Source organism: Procambarus clarkii, chromosome 20 (genome assembly GCF_040958095.1).
Source record: "Procambarus clarkii isolate CNS0578487 chromosome 20, FALCON_Pclarkii_2.0, whole genome shotgun sequence".
In the NCBI taxonomy this organism is placed as follows: domain Eukaryota; kingdom Metazoa; phylum Arthropoda; class Malacostraca; order Decapoda; family Cambaridae; genus Procambarus; species Procambarus clarkii.
Genome location: NC_091169.1, coordinates 38,407,064 through 38,422,545, shown reverse-complemented (window position 1 = coordinate 38,422,545; position 15,482 = coordinate 38,407,064). Strand labels below are relative to the sequence as shown.

Genomic DNA, 15,482 nt, shown 5'->3' with positions numbered 1-15,482 from the left:
TTGGTTTAGTGTCAGAGTAGTTAATAAATGGAATGCATTAGGAAGTGATGTGGTGGAGGCAGACTCTATGCACAGTTTCAAGTATAGATATGATTGAGCTCAATAGGCTCAGGAACCTGAACACCTGTTGATTGACAGTTGAGAGGCGGGACCAAAGAGCCGAAGCTCAACCCCCGCAAGCACAGATAGGCGAGTACACACATACACACACGAGCAAAGATCTGCTATACAGACACTCGTCTATGGATATAGAGCAATATAAACACTATAGGCCAATTTAAGGTGTCAGACGAGACTGAATACCTTGAAAGACCAACAGACTTTCAGACTTAACTGGACGTCACAAAACACTTTAATAGATCACTAGACGTCAGTAAACACCTGAAGTGATGATTAGAACCTGATGATCAGTCGAAGAAGTGATCGTCCTGTAGGAACTAGAAAGGAGAAAATATTGCCTGCGTAAGATATAACTCTCAAGTCGATCCACTCAAGATATCTTCAAGCACTTACAGTGTCCTCTTACGAAACCTGTACAGCTTTCCACAATCATACAGTCTTAGTGGGCGTTTATTAAACAGATAGAGAGCTCTGAAGGACTTGAGAACGATCCTGAGAACGACATCTCTACGTTTTCTTACACTCAAACTGAAGCCTGACCCAGGTCGCCACTGACAGGAGATATTGAAGTTCGAGTATTTACTTGATTTACCGATATAAACAATGTCACAGACCAAACAGGAACTAATATAAACTCCTGAACCCTCTGTTATTATGTTCTTTAAAGATAAACAATTTCTTTCCGGTCTTGATAGAATGATTAGGCAATGAGTTATCGCACCGTTACGTAACACCTGGAAAGTGTGCTGGAGATGATTAAAGTACGGATTTACAATGAACAAATCCACAAGGGCCGTGGCGAGGATTCGAACCTGCGTCCGGGAGCATCCCAGGCACTGCCTTAATCGACTGAGCTACGACAGGGTAAAAAGAGTTGAAACCAATGTTCTACTGAACTTACTGAATCCCGTAGCCTCTCCGAGGCACAAACCAGAGAGGAGTTGTGTACGGATTTACAATGCTCTGTTACACTCCAGCCACAAGGACTGGTCGGTAGAGCGACGGTCTCGCTTCTTTAAGGTCGGCGTTCAATCCCCGACGGTCCAATTGGGTGGTCACCGTTCCTTCCCTCCGTCCTATCCAAGCTCCTTGTCCTGACATTCCTTCCAAGTACTATATATAGTCATTCAGATATTTATCTTACCTATGCTCAGTTACAGACTGCCGTCTTTGCTAGGTGTGAAGAACTTTTATAGAAATGTTCATTGGCTATTTTCAGAATTTTTCCAAAGGCACCATCTTCAATAACTTTCTCAAGATAAATCACGAACAGCATTTGTCTATCAAAACTGTAGTCCGCAGTATTTTTGTGTTCCAGTGAATCTCTACGCGGCCTCCAAAACAAATCTGCGAGAAAAACTGCCGTCTTCGCCAAATAAAGGCCAAGATACAATGTAAGAGAGGAACAAGAGAAACATGGAACAGCAATGCAACTTTTAATTAAAAGATTATATTACGCTGGCCTGCGGCTTCACCGCCTTAAATTACTGCGTTCTTATTGTGGGCCAACCAATAAAGGTCTTAGCCATCTCAAGAAATTACTAACAATTCTCATTCCTGTGAGAAAAGTTTCATCCTCAGCCATTTCTGGCGTGCAATCTAAATAGTTTTCCCCTTACAGCCGGACAAAGTAGGAACTAATGTGAGTAGCGGCGTGTGTGTGTGTGTGTATGTGTGTGTAGTCATCTATGTGTCCTTACAAGTCCCGTCTTTCGAGCGACCTTAGATTAGTGCAATGATTCAGTGCACTATTTTAATAGCAATAACAAAAAAAATGAATTTGCTTCAGTTGCTTTTTCCTCTAACCTGTTACGCCTTATTGCATTATAATCATTTTTTATGACATCTCTGTCAGTCACTAATTTATAACAACAAGATCCATCTCTATCTGTGGTTTCTAGTTCTGAACAATGTTTTTTGTTATTTCCACTTACAATCTTATATATCGTAAACATGTCTGCCCTGTCTCTTCTGATGAGGTGATGTGATGTCCAGTTCACTCTGTGAACTTCTTAGATCAAGCCTTTTAACTCACGAACGAGCCTCGTTGCGTATGTTTTGCAGATATTTTAATTTTAACTTCTCATATTCAGCTGAGAGTACCATATGCTGTAGCTATATATATATAAATATATTTATATATATATATATATATATATATATATTATATATAATCTCAGAGTGTATCTCACACAGAATGTGTATAAGTTCCGGAGAGCTGATTTGTATAATTGTACAAAGTATAAACTGATGGTAGCTAGTATGGCATAGGTGTTTTACTTCATACCGATAATATTTGCCTCTCGCCTTAGTTTCGGGTTATATATTCTCTTTTATATTTATCATTTTCCGGTGTAAAAATCTATTTCCACTTTATTTTATACTGATACACATGTCGTCTTACTCCTGTTCCAATCTTTACAACTGTATGTTTGACAGAGTTCAAATCTAAAGCCCATTTTTTTTAAATCACTTATAGTGTACTTTGAGATCCCTTTGCATGGTACCACAGTCTCTATCTGTCTGCAATCAGAGAGTTTGCACAATGTTTGAACCGTCTGCGAACACTGATATGACTGATCCAGTTTTCTCTGCCAGATTGTGGAAATGCATAAGAAATGGGATAGATCCTAGCACCAACCTTTGATCTGTTACACATAACCAACAAGACAGGTCTAACCAGCATAACCAGCAAGAGGTCTAGCAATACGTTAACGCAAGGTCTAATACCAATTCTACGTTCGAAAGTTCCCTTTTCTCCCATTTAGCTGTGGAGTCCTCATCTCTTTCCCTCCGTGTGGAATACATTTCTTGCTATTCAATGTATTTCTTGCTATTCACTTGGTTGAAATATCCAAAGCAATAACAGCCATTTTATCGACCAGACCACACACTAGAAGGTGAAGGGACGACGACGTTTCGATCCGTCCTAGACCATTCTCAAGTCGATTGAGAATGTCCAGTATATCCAATCAACTTGAGAATGGTCCAGGACGGACCGAAACGTTGTCGTCCCTTCACCTTATAGTGTGTGGTCTGGTCAACATACTTCAGCCACGTTATTGTGGCAGCTATTTTGTCATTTAGTTTAATCTTGGATTGGGTCCCTGGACCCATTGTATAGATGTGCATTGGTGGATTAGGGACCTGAAGGCCCTGAACCCATTGAAGAGATTCAACGTCAGTGGTTGTTGTCCCTTGATGCGATTGGAATCGCATCCGGGATTTTCAACTTAGAATCCCAAGTCAAGACCCGCAGTCGTTGGTTTAGGATGAGAACCCACTCATTCAGCTCGCTTTAATAGTTTTGGTAGTAATTATTTCTGAAATTATAATTTATACTAGGAGAAACATAAAAGATGATCGAGCTCAGAAATTCTGATTTAAGTAAATATTTAGGGGTAATGCAGTAGATATTGTCGAAAAACTGGGCTTAAAAAAATTTTCTTACTTTCTCCTTATCTCTTACCATCTTCCATCTTCTCCGTCCTCCGGTTCTCCTCTATGCCCTCCTTCTCCTCTCCTTCTATTATGTTCCTTTCTCCGCCTCTATCCACATCCCAGTGAACTCTCCAAACTTTTCATCACCGAGCAACGTTCAGTTCCCTAAGCCCGTGTCTCCTCACTCGTATTCTCTCTCCATTCCACCCTCCTTTACTCCAGTCGTTTTATCTCCCCCTTACTCTCCACGTCATTCTTTTTTACCCTTATATCACTCTTTCCCCCCCTGCATCACCCTAAGCCTTTCCCCCCGGTCTCAATTCCACTATTGCATCAGTCTATCCACCTCCACCACCCCTTCCCTCATCTCATGGCTACTCACCATTGGCCAATTAGCCTCGCCAGCTTGGAGAGGAAGATCTCTGTGAAATTAACAAAGATTAGGTCACGTGGGCTGGAGCCGGGGACGGTCAGGGCTGCCAGCTGCCCTCAATCCACACAGAAGAGAAATCTTCCGGCTCTCGGCACAGGCTGCCGGACTCCAGGCTTGCAGGACAGGCTTTTGGGGCTTAGGCTTCTAGGTCAAGTTGATGGATTCCAAATTTTCCGGATAGGGTGTTGGAGTTCAGGCTTTCCCTGTAGGCTCCCAGAGTCCAAGCTTTCCCTGTAGGCTCCCAGAGTCCAAGATTTCCCTGTAGGCTCCCAGAGTCCAAGCTTTCCCTGTAGGCTCCCGGAGTCTGAGTTTGAGTTTTCCCAAGTGTAAAGTTCAAATTTAATTGTTTAAATTTGGCGTAATTTTGTTATTCTAGACTACGAGCAGTAATTATTTGCTTATAAAAGTATCGACTGGAGGTATAGGTCGATACCTATAGGTCTCAGTTTTCTCCTCCCGTGATCTCAGAGTGCAAGACTTTCCAGTGAGAGAGAGAGAGAGAGAGAGAGAGAGAGAGAGAGAGAGAGAGAGAGAGAGAGAGAGAGAGAGAGAGAGAGAGAGAGAGAGAGAGAGAGAATGTGAAATAATAGCCAGGGAACGCGAGAAGATGAGAGGGGGGGGGGGAAAGAGGTAGAGAATGATTGAAGGAAGAAATCAAAGCGTTTGACCTTTTGATATAACTCAAATTTATCCAAGACAGGGGTAATGATTGGTCGATCCCCACGATTGTAGAGGGTGTGGGTAAATTGATGCCCAACATGGAGTGTATCGGGAGGTTTCTATACCCAAAGTAGTAGTGGGTTGGGTTGTACCTATACCCAAAGGTCTTTGTGGGTTGGGATCTATTGCTATCCAAGGTGGTGATGGGTGGTGGTGTTCCAATACCCAAAGTAGGGCTGTGAGGATGTATATTGATACCCAAGGTTAGGGTGTTGGGTGGGTCCAGTACCCAATGGGACAATCATTGGGCATTTCTCAGGAGAAAAATTACATTAACCTCGTCTTTTTATATATCAAAATCCGGTTACGTTTGAAATCCCTACTTCTCTCTCCTTCCCTCCTTCCTTCCTTCCCTTGTTCCCTCCCTCTCTCCCTCTTCCCTTACTCGACTCAGTAAAGTGAACAGGGTGGTGAAAAAAAACTTTAATCAGGTTTGTATAATTCCCTATTCCACACGAGTTTTTTTTAAGGGGGAGACATTTCCCCCATTCCAGTAATTCCACAGTTCTCGTGAAGTTAAATCTGTCGATGGAATAGAAAGTAGGAAGGGACGGAAAGGAGAATACATTAACTTCTATTCCCATTCTATTCCATTACGGAGACAGAGGGAAAAAAATCATATAATTTGTGCAGCCCAATTTTGCAGGCACGAGAATCTTGGTTGAGATTACTCCAGCATCATGACGAGAGGTGAGCACACCCGGCCCGGTTGATTAGCGGAGGAACAGTTGATTAGTTGATGAAGGATGGAGGAGTTGATTAGTTGATCGGGGGGTGCAGTTGATTAGTTGATGAAGGATGGAGGAGTTGATTAGTTGATCGGGGGGTGCAGTTGATTAGTTGCTGTGTCGGGGAGAGGAGGAATTTAAGTATTTAATTCATTCATTCCTTTCATTCCTATAAGTATTTATAGGAATGAAAGAGGAAAGTGATGCAGGAAAGTAAACACACCTCACTCTCTGCATGTTCGGTTGATCGATCACACTATTGTTTCACCAGTCGGTCGATTTGTCAGTCAAGCGATCTGTCAGGTGATTTGTCAGTCAATCTGTCAGTCAGTCAGTCGATCCACTCTTTACGATATTTAAAACATTTAACAATTTACAGAATTTTGAAATAAAGACTTTACAAATTATTCTCCGTCATATTAAATCATTTCTTCAATGAAATCAAATGTCTGATGAATGCATTTAGATCTATAGACACTTTACTAATTGCAAATGTTGTTGTCATTATTCTTTCTCGTGTTATTAATATCATAAAAGTATTATGAATAAGAAATGTATATTTTTGTTATCTATCCAGTTATTTATCTATCTACATAATTACTTGGTAGATAGTTACAATGCGACCCAAGACGTTTGGGTTGCATTGTGACCACACTGCTCCTTGTGATGTGTTGGCGGGAGATGTCTTAACTAGGCTTGTACTTACACATGCATGGCTTAATCTTTGAGACAAGCATATGACTACTTAACCACACCATCAACCTAGTTCCGGTCTTCCTATTGGCCAAATCATACACATAGTTCCCACTCTTATAATGCGTGGAACTAAGTAGTTGATTTGGTCATTCCATTCGCCAAATCGTCCTGCCAGAATCGACCTCGGAAATGGGTGTTGCAAAGCCTGGTCGGCTTTGGCCTGTTTGACTTTGGCCTGGTCGTTTAGGCCTGGTTGACGACCGGGCCGCGCGAACGCTGGGCCCCGAAAACACCTATAGGTAAGCCGGTTGTGGAACCAGTCTCGTTCTCACAGAAGCTTGCTATGCAAATCTGGATTTGGAGACTCCATATTTCAGAGAAATACAATTGAATGACTTTTGTTTGCTAGAGAGATAACTAGAAGAGGCTGCTCTTGTTACTATCGTAACTGCTGAGAGTAATTTGTGTGCAAAAATTTCGAGCAAAAGTTGTTTATTGCGTGAGAATCTGTACTTGGGAACGACCTGTTTCAAAGTAAACCAGGGAAGGTAATGTGAATATTTACACATTGGTAGTGTAATTTATTTACACTACCAATGTGTAAATATACACATTAGTTGTGTAAATTTATTTATCCCTGGTAATAAAATCAAATTGAGAGAGAGATTCAGTCCGAGTGGTATTGCATTGGACGTAAGGTTATCTTGAAGTTATCTTTATAACTTGAAGATGATTTCGGGGCTTAGCGCCCCCGCGGCCCGGTCCTCGACCAGGCCTCCTTTTTGTCACACACACCCCAGGATGCAGCCCGTAGCAGCTGTCTAACTCCCAGGTACCTATTTACTGCTAGGTAACAGGGGAATTAGGATGAAAAAAACATTTTGCCTATTTGTCTCCGTCTCCACTGGGGATCGAACCCGGAACCTCAGGACTACGAATCTGAAGCGCTGTCCACTCAGCTCTCAGGCGCCAGGAAAAAAAGTTGTTGGAATTGTGTGTAAAAACGCGTGAGTGGTCTCGAACCCAAACAATTGTAGGGTTCTAGTGTTATCTTTGGGTGCTAAGTACTCTTGAAGCTCTGGGGCCAGATTCACGAAGCAGTTACGCAGTTACGCAAGTACTTACGAACGTGTACATCTTTCCTCAATCTTTGACGGCTTTGGTTACATTTATTAAACAGTTTACAAGCATGAAAACTTCCCAATCAACTGTTGTTATTGTTATAGACAGCCTCCTGGTGCTTCGGAGCTCATTAACTGTTTAATAACTGTAAACAAACCCGCCAAAGATTGAGGAAAGATGAACAGGTTCGTAAGTGGTTGTGTAACTGCTTTGTGAATCTGGCCCCTGAAGCACAAGGTGTTCCAACAATTTTCCAGCACTACAACTGCAAATGTTTAGATCCAATACACAGGATTTATCACGAAAATAGACCAATTTAGGAGTTCATCGGCTATCACACCTTATCGGTCTGTCTCTTCAACCAGGTAAGTGCAGCTTTGATCACCCGCTTTGGAATGCAAATTAAGCGGAGTTTGCAAGACAGCCATCGACGTCTGGGGAGCCATTCTACCTACTCCAGCGGCTTTGCTTCTCATCTGGTAAACTCTTAATAAATGAACAAATATCTGGCGACTGGTTTTACCCGGCGCTAATCTATAAAGTAATGTGAAGCAGCTAATATGAACACTAGATAGTTGATCAGCAGTTATATTATCATGTGCTGTCTTTTGTTCACTTATTCTTGTTTAAAGTGACTGTTCTTGAAGTGAAGTAAGTTCTTCAGGTCTCATATTCTTGTTTATTGTGTGTGTTCGGTGGGACATTTCTGTCTAAAACCATAGCTATCTATAACTCTATGCAACGTTTCTGCTAAAACTATTGCCATAAGTGTCACGAATACAGAAACACCAATTTGAGTTCCGAACAAGTTGTTTAACTCTGGGGTATCTATTTATTGCTAGGTGAATACATACATTAGATAAAAAGAAAGACTCGCCACCACATCTATCCCAGTGGAATTCGAACACAGGATTCCAGATTGAGGTGAGAACGAACCCAACTCTGTATATAAACATAAATGTATACACACACACACACACATTCATATATATAAATAATAGAGAGAGAAAAAGAGAGAGAGAGAGTGAAAGAGAGAAAGAAAGAAAGTAAAATGCAATAATGCATTTTTTGAAGAATAAGAACACAGACCGGATATTTCGGTCCCAAGTCAAAATATCACACAAATTCATTTAGCTCTAGTTATTAATCTAAGGACATTTTGTAAGTCTAACGAGGCACTCAGCATCCTCGTTATGTGCTATCCTTTGGTGATAATTATAGCCAAACTAATGACTGGCATTTGTTACGCCCCGTGAGTTTATTTCATTTTTACCCGGCATTTTTTTCAAACGAAACTTCACTGTTAGTCGTTTCATTTCTATATAAAAATATAAGTTCTACTTACGACTATTAAGAGCATTCTTATGAATTCTGAACAACAACTTGTCTGTGACGTTTTATCAGCAGGATATATGTCAGCTTATTGGGATATCCAGGATAAACTCCAGCTTAGCGGGACCCAACCACTTGGGCTGAACGGTAGAGCGACGGTCGAGCGTCATGTAGGTCGGTGTTCAATCCCCGATCATCCAAGTGGTTGGGCACCATTCCTTTACTCCCGTCCCATCCCAAATCCTTATCCTGACCCCTTCCCAGTGCTATATAGGCTTAATGGCTTGGCGCTTTCCCCCTCTGATAATTTCTTTCCCTTTCCCTTGGCTCTTAGTGGAAGACCCAGAAGAAAGCACGGCTCAATTAGAGCCCCAGGATAAAACCCAGCTTGGTAAGAGACCGATAATATACCCCAGCTTAGTGAAAGCTACAAGACATACCCTCAACATGGGGAGAACTCCAAACTGTGCCCAAGCAGGTGAGAACTCTAGCAGGTGAGTATAACGATATACTTTAGGTAAAAACACCAGTATATATCCAGCTTGTCATGAGCCCTAGGATATACCCCTAGCTATAGCGTAGCCACTTGATATACCCTATGTAAGAACCACAAGATATATCCCAGATTGGTGTGAGCCCCAAGGTATAACCCCCAGTTTGGTGGTAGCCACCAGGATATACCCAGCTAGGTGGGAACTCCACTATATATATATATCCCAGCTTGATGTTATATCCTCGGGATATAATACCCAAGTATGTGGGAGCCACAAAATATACTCCACCTTGGTGAAGTCAAGTCAAATATACTCCACCAAGTCCAATATTTTCTTCTCTCTCAAGTTTAATTAATCCAACTTTACGAAGGCATTTTACAACCTGTTCTATTCACCTCACTCAAATGACTTTTTTGTCTTTCCAAATTTTTTTTTTATGGATGCTGAAAAAGACGCTTAAGCGTAGAGTTTCTGCACGATAAACACTCCGTCAGTCAGTTTCTAATTTGCATCGACGCTAATTGATAAAGATTTCCCTCCATTGTTTGCTACAATAGTTTTTCTAACGGAAGGCAAAAAAATAATAAAAAAAAGTTCTCCCATAATTGCTACCCCATTGTGTTCTCGTGTACGAAACGTTAATGAGTATAAATGCAATTTCCGGGGTTCGATACCTTGGATATTGTCCCTTTTGTCTAGGGTTGTTAGAGAACTGTTTGTTTTCAGAAACACTAGTGTTTCCTTTATGGCAAATGCGAGAGGGTGATGGTAGTGGGTGTAATAGTATTATTAGAGAGGGAGAGAGAGAGAGAGAGACAGAGAGAGAGAGAGAGAGTGAGAGAGAAAGAGAGAGAGAGACAGAGAGAGACAGAGACAGAGAAAGAGAGAGAGAGACAGAGAGAGACAGAGACAGAGAAAGAGAGAGAGAGACAGAGCTAGAGAGAGACAGAGACAGAGAGAGACAGAGACAGAGACAGAGAGAGACAGAGAGAGACAGAGAGAGACAGAGAGAGACAGAGAGAGACAGAGAGAGACAGAAAGAGACAGAAAGAGACAGAGAGACAGAAAGAGACAGAGAGACAGAAAGAGACAGAGAGACAGATAGAGACAGAAAGAGACAGAAAGAGACAGAGAGACAGAAAGAGACAGAGAGACAGATAGAGACAGAAAGAGACAGATAGAGAGAGAGAAAGAGACAGATAGAGAGAGAGAAAGAGACAGAGAGAGAGAGAGAAAGAGACAGAGAGAGAGAGAGAAAGAGAGAGAGAAAGAGACAGATAGAGAGAGAGAAAGAGACAGAGAGAGAGAGAGAAAGAGACAGAGAGAGAGAGAGAAAGAGAGAGAGAAAGAGAGAGACAGAGAGAGAGAGAGAAAGAGAGAGAGAAAGAGAGAGAGAGACAGAGAGAGAGAGAGAGAGAGAGAGAGAGAGAGAGAGAAAGAGAAAGGTGAATGAAAGTGTGTGTGAGTGTGTCCACATTGCCTTGCCTTCTTCCATCGCTGAGGAAAACACGACCTACACAAAGTTTGTCCCAATTTCCTGTTTTCTCTCCCTCAGCTGAAGCTGGGTGCTGGTACCCACGTCTCAATATCCGCGGGCTCGCCAAATTGGCCACACGCAGTTTGGATTCTCGAATTTAGTGGAGAGCACGAAGTAGGTGACAAACGTTGACAACCTCCACTCTCTTAAACTCTCCCAAACTCTGAGTGTCTCAACCTCACACTCTCTCAACCTCACGGATGATAGGCGGGATCAAAGAGACAGAGCTCAACCCCCGCAAGCACAAATAGACGACTTCAAACTCTCTAAACCTCACATTCTCTCAAACTAACTTGCTCTCAAACTCACACTCTCTCAAACTCATTCTCAAACTCACTTCTCAATCTCACTCAAACTCAGGGACTGATTGGCCAGTAAGGGAGGCTGGATCAGCCCGTTCTCGCGAGCGTTCAAGAAACAGTCGTACTAAAGTGCCCCAATCTAACCAACCAGAGGATCCACGAACAGAAAACGGAACAGTATGTCAATTTCACGAGTCGCATGTTCTAGTATGACGTTTATTTTTGGCCTTGAGTAAAGTATACATCAAAATGCGACGTGCTATAACGCTAACAGATTTGCTGGGTGGCCAGTATGAAGTGCTGGGTGGCCAGTTTGGAGTGGTGGGTGGCCAGTTTGGAGTGGTGGGTGGCCAGTTTGGAGTGGTGGGTGGCCAGTTTGGAGTGGTGGGGGGCCAGTTTGGAGTGGTGGGTGGCCAGTTTGGAGTGGTGGGGGGCCAGTTTGGAGTGGTGGGGGGCCAGTTTGGAGTGGTGGGTGGCCAGTTTGGAGTGATGGGTGGCCAGTTTGGAGTGCTGGGTGGCCAGTTTGGAGTGCTGGGTGGCCAGTATGGAGTGCTGGGTGGCCAGTATGGAGTGCTGGGTGGCCAGTTTGGAGTGGTGGGGGGCCAGTTTGGAGTGGTGGGGGGCCAGTTTGGAGTGGTGGGGGGCCAGTTTGGAGTGCTGGGTGGCCAGTTTGGAGTGCTGGGTGGCCAGTATGGAGTGGTGGGTGGCCAGTTTGGAGTGCTGGGTGGCCAGTATGGAGTGCTGGGTGGCCAGTATGGAGTGCTGGGTGGCCAGTATGCAATATTAGATGAACAATTATCGGTACGATAGCACACTTGATATCGCAGAAATGATAACAATCCAACAGTTACTTACCTACAATAATAAACATTACTGCCAGATCGTAACCAGATTCCAACCGGCTTATAGAAACCCCAAATCTTGCATAGAAACCTTCCGAAAAGAGGGAGAAACCAATCTGTATCGCACTTTATCTTTAGTAATGAACTCCCCGGTTTCTAGACTCAGAAACACGAGAGTTTTCCTTGCTGGAGAACTATTTTATTAAACAACATCAGGTTTCCAGGTTTCACTCTTCGAAATCTGGACATTTTTCAAGGTTTCAGGCGCGCAAGACTGGCTGGCGAGATTGCTACGGTGGAATATAATGCACTCGACTAAAAAATAGTATCTCCTTGCAAATTGAAACGGTGATGTGGTAGAAAGAGGAGCATTGAGGATAAACTTTTGTAAAAATGGCGCAAAAATCCCATCCCAGTGCAAGATCTATGTGCGGCCTCAGACTTTAACATATTCAGAGTAATACAGTTCAGTTTTTCGATTCATTATTTATCACAAACAACAGCTGCTCCATTTCTTTATAAACGCAACGTATCGACGATCTGTTTACTATCGTTACGTTTTTTTCGACGTTATGTTTACTATTTTTACGTTTTTTCAACGTTGCAACGAACGTAATAACGTGTACAAATCGTAGAAGCAATTAGTGATATATTTTTCCCTATTTTGCTTCCTATTTTGTGTGATTCTGTAATTTAGGAACTAAATGCCTCACGCATATAATTAAAGTAAACAATTAAAACTCGTCACTAATAAATCCGAAATAAGCAAAAATAATAAGGTACGCATAAACCAGTATCTCATATTGAAAAAAAAATAAATAAAAAATTTGAGGCATGAATTAAATTTATTTTAGAATTCTTTAAGCAAAACAAGAACATATATGCAATTATTTTTCTGCGGAAAAACTAAAGCCTCGTGGGAAACTGACAAGGAAAAAAATATATCCAGGGGGAAAAAGGAGTTAAAAATATATAGGCTCGCAGAATTAATTGAGAAAACAGGATTAAAATCATTAAGTATGACGGGCGGTGGAGGGATTAGTGTGATTAGATCCAAGCATAATTGGGCAGCGTAATGATTGGGGGGGACCATAGTGATTAGAGGACTGAGGTTACTGATGAAGAAACGTTTTGAGTGGAAGGTCCACTTCGCGACTGATTGGCTGGGATGACTGATACACTGAAGGATGGCGAGTTGGGATGGTTCCGGATGGAAAGGATGGATAGACGGTATACTTGGGATGGTTTGTGGCTCAGTATGGCTGATTACAGCTGCTTTGGGGGAAAGTGAATTGCTGTGTGTATAACCCGAGGAGAGAATGATGATGGAAGCTGAGGTTAAACTCGTAGGACCATAATTCGAACTAAGACTCAAAAAGGCTTCAATATATATTGAAGCGTTGTAGTGCCTCCAGTACTCACAAGAAACATCTCCACAATCCTAAAGATTTACCAACTCCATCATGGATCGCTATGCTACTTACGTTGGGATTTATTCACTAATCTACGATCTCTATCCGGTTATTTTTTAATTTATATATACAAGAGTTCCTACATTCTTGTAGAGCCACCAGCATGCGTAGCGTTTTGCGCAAGTCCTTAATCCTAATATTCTCCGGAATACGACCCGTCAAATCGTTTCGAAACCAGGTACCCATTTTACTGTTGGGTAAAGAGAGGCTACAGTTAATGATTGGAGCCCAATAACTCCTCCCCGGTCAGGATACGAACCCAGGCCAAAGCCCTTGCGAAACGCTAGAAGAGTGCCTTACCACGACGCCAAGGGGAATGCAATCAGCGGACTTAACTCAGCGCCCCATGCTCCGAAGAATCTGATCTACCAATCTGTTAGCAAGTTCCTTAGACTTGGATGTTCAAGACCAAAGTACAATTGATGCTTTGTCAGTAAGCTACTGTTGTGGCCTTAATAACCATCCCGTAGTTGATTGGTAAGGTGTTGAGTCAAAGACCCAACTAATATACAGTGTTCAGTCCATTGTGGATCACGTATCGGGTCTGGAAACCTCAAAACAGACGACTTTTTCCAGATTGTCAATGCATTTAGATCATGTGGTACAGTTTTGAGCAAAGTACTCTATCTGTAATGTAAATAGCATTGAATATTTGCAGAAAGAGAAATCTAAGTTATTACTAGTCTTTTTCAACCTTTCATAGAAGAGACTTTAAGTAAACTCTGGTTTACATATAATGAAAGACGTAGATTTAGAGACTTGTATATCTAAAATTAACTAACGGTTTCCCAAAGTGAATATAAATGGATGAAAATATAAACCCAAAACAAAAACACGAAACAATGGATTAAAACTGAATAAGTAAACATTTAGAAAATAAAACATTGGTTTGTATACATATGTGGAACGATCTACCTGGTAACATCATCGAAACAAACTAATTAGAAAGCTGAGAGCATTAGTGCACCAGTACATGACCAACAATGGTTGGTATAAATAAAGAGCTGACACAAGCGGGTTAACTGTGTGAATACACATTCATTAATTCACATGTTTAATTTTTTCACGTTATATTTTCTACACACCGGATTCAGCAAGAACGCCTTATATAGAAGAACGCGTCGCCTTCTCCCTTTCCTCAAAATCCGCCACCAGACCCCATCTATGATTGGCTGGTTGAGGTCCTTTCCATACTCACCTTCTAGTTGACAAGATCCACTTAAGGAGCGGTTTATTTAAAACGTTTAAAAATTTAGTTAATCTAGTGGTTTGAAATATAATAAATGTATAGCTAGATAGCTCGCTCTAAGACAATCCCGTATTATATCTCATCTATTACACATAAGCATGTATTCGTGTTCAATGCTGTATTTCATCTTGTTTTACCGTTACAAAGACTTGAACTGACTGTATGCTTCAGTTGGCGAGCCCTAGCAGTAGAAAATCGAATCCTGTCGTAACAGTCAAATAGAATATTCAGGATTGTTGTAACATGTTTCAAGCAACTGTCCTGAAATTCACAAAACTTGTGAATTATATGAAAAAGTTCCACTAATAAAAGAGCACACAGCTAGTGACAAGCGAGGACCACAGACGGCTGCTACAGGGAATACAATACAAGACTACAGACGGCTATTGTATCGAAGAGAATACAACACTACAGATGACCGTTACAGCAAGCCCATCACAACACTATAACAGACACCCGCTACAGCGAATACATCATAACAGCAAGACCACCAACAGCCGTTTAAACCAACAGAACTCAAAATAACAACGGACAACCCTCATAAGGACCACAAGACAATAACAGACCAACAGACACCCCTTACAGGGACCTTAAACCACAGACACCCCTTACAGGGACCATAACACAACAACAGACCAACACACAACGAATCTCTATATAACTCAGACCAACTCACCCTAGCGTGTCTGAAACAATACCTTCAAACAAATTGACCAAGGTGGTGCTGGTGATTGACAGCAGAGTTTCTCGGTACATTGTGATAGAAAGTATACACAGTTTTTTTGTATACCTAACGTTCATACATATTCATACACTCCCTTAGCTTTTGTTTTTTGTATATAAATACAAGGAAGCTCCTCGTAATGTTATATTCCCACGACATATTCCGGAATAATAAATACTTAAAGGAATGAAAAATGAAAACGGTTTTCACTTTCCTAAATAAATGAAAAACACACACTTAGGGAAGTAGGAAGATACGAACAATGTGGTT

At 41.8% G+C, this 15,482-nt stretch overlaps 1 protein-coding gene across 1 annotated transcript; it reads left to right on the top strand.

The window, feature by feature from the left end:
• Positions 1-11,174: 11,174 nt before the first annotated feature.
• On the top strand, positions 11,175-11,735 carry LOC123755529 (50 kDa spicule matrix protein-like). Its single transcript, XM_045738293.2, has one exon. It carries the CDS (start codon positions 11,175-11,177, stop codon positions 11,733-11,735), a length of 561 nt encoding a protein of 186 aa, XP_045594249.1.
• Positions 11,736-15,482: the final 3,747 nt, after the last annotated feature.

Bases quoted from the DNA above. Each gene is read 5' to 3' on its own strand.
- LOC123755529 (XM_045738293.2), top strand. From the start codon at position 11,175: ATGCGACGTGCTATAACGCTAACAGATTTGCTGGGTGGCCAGTATGAA.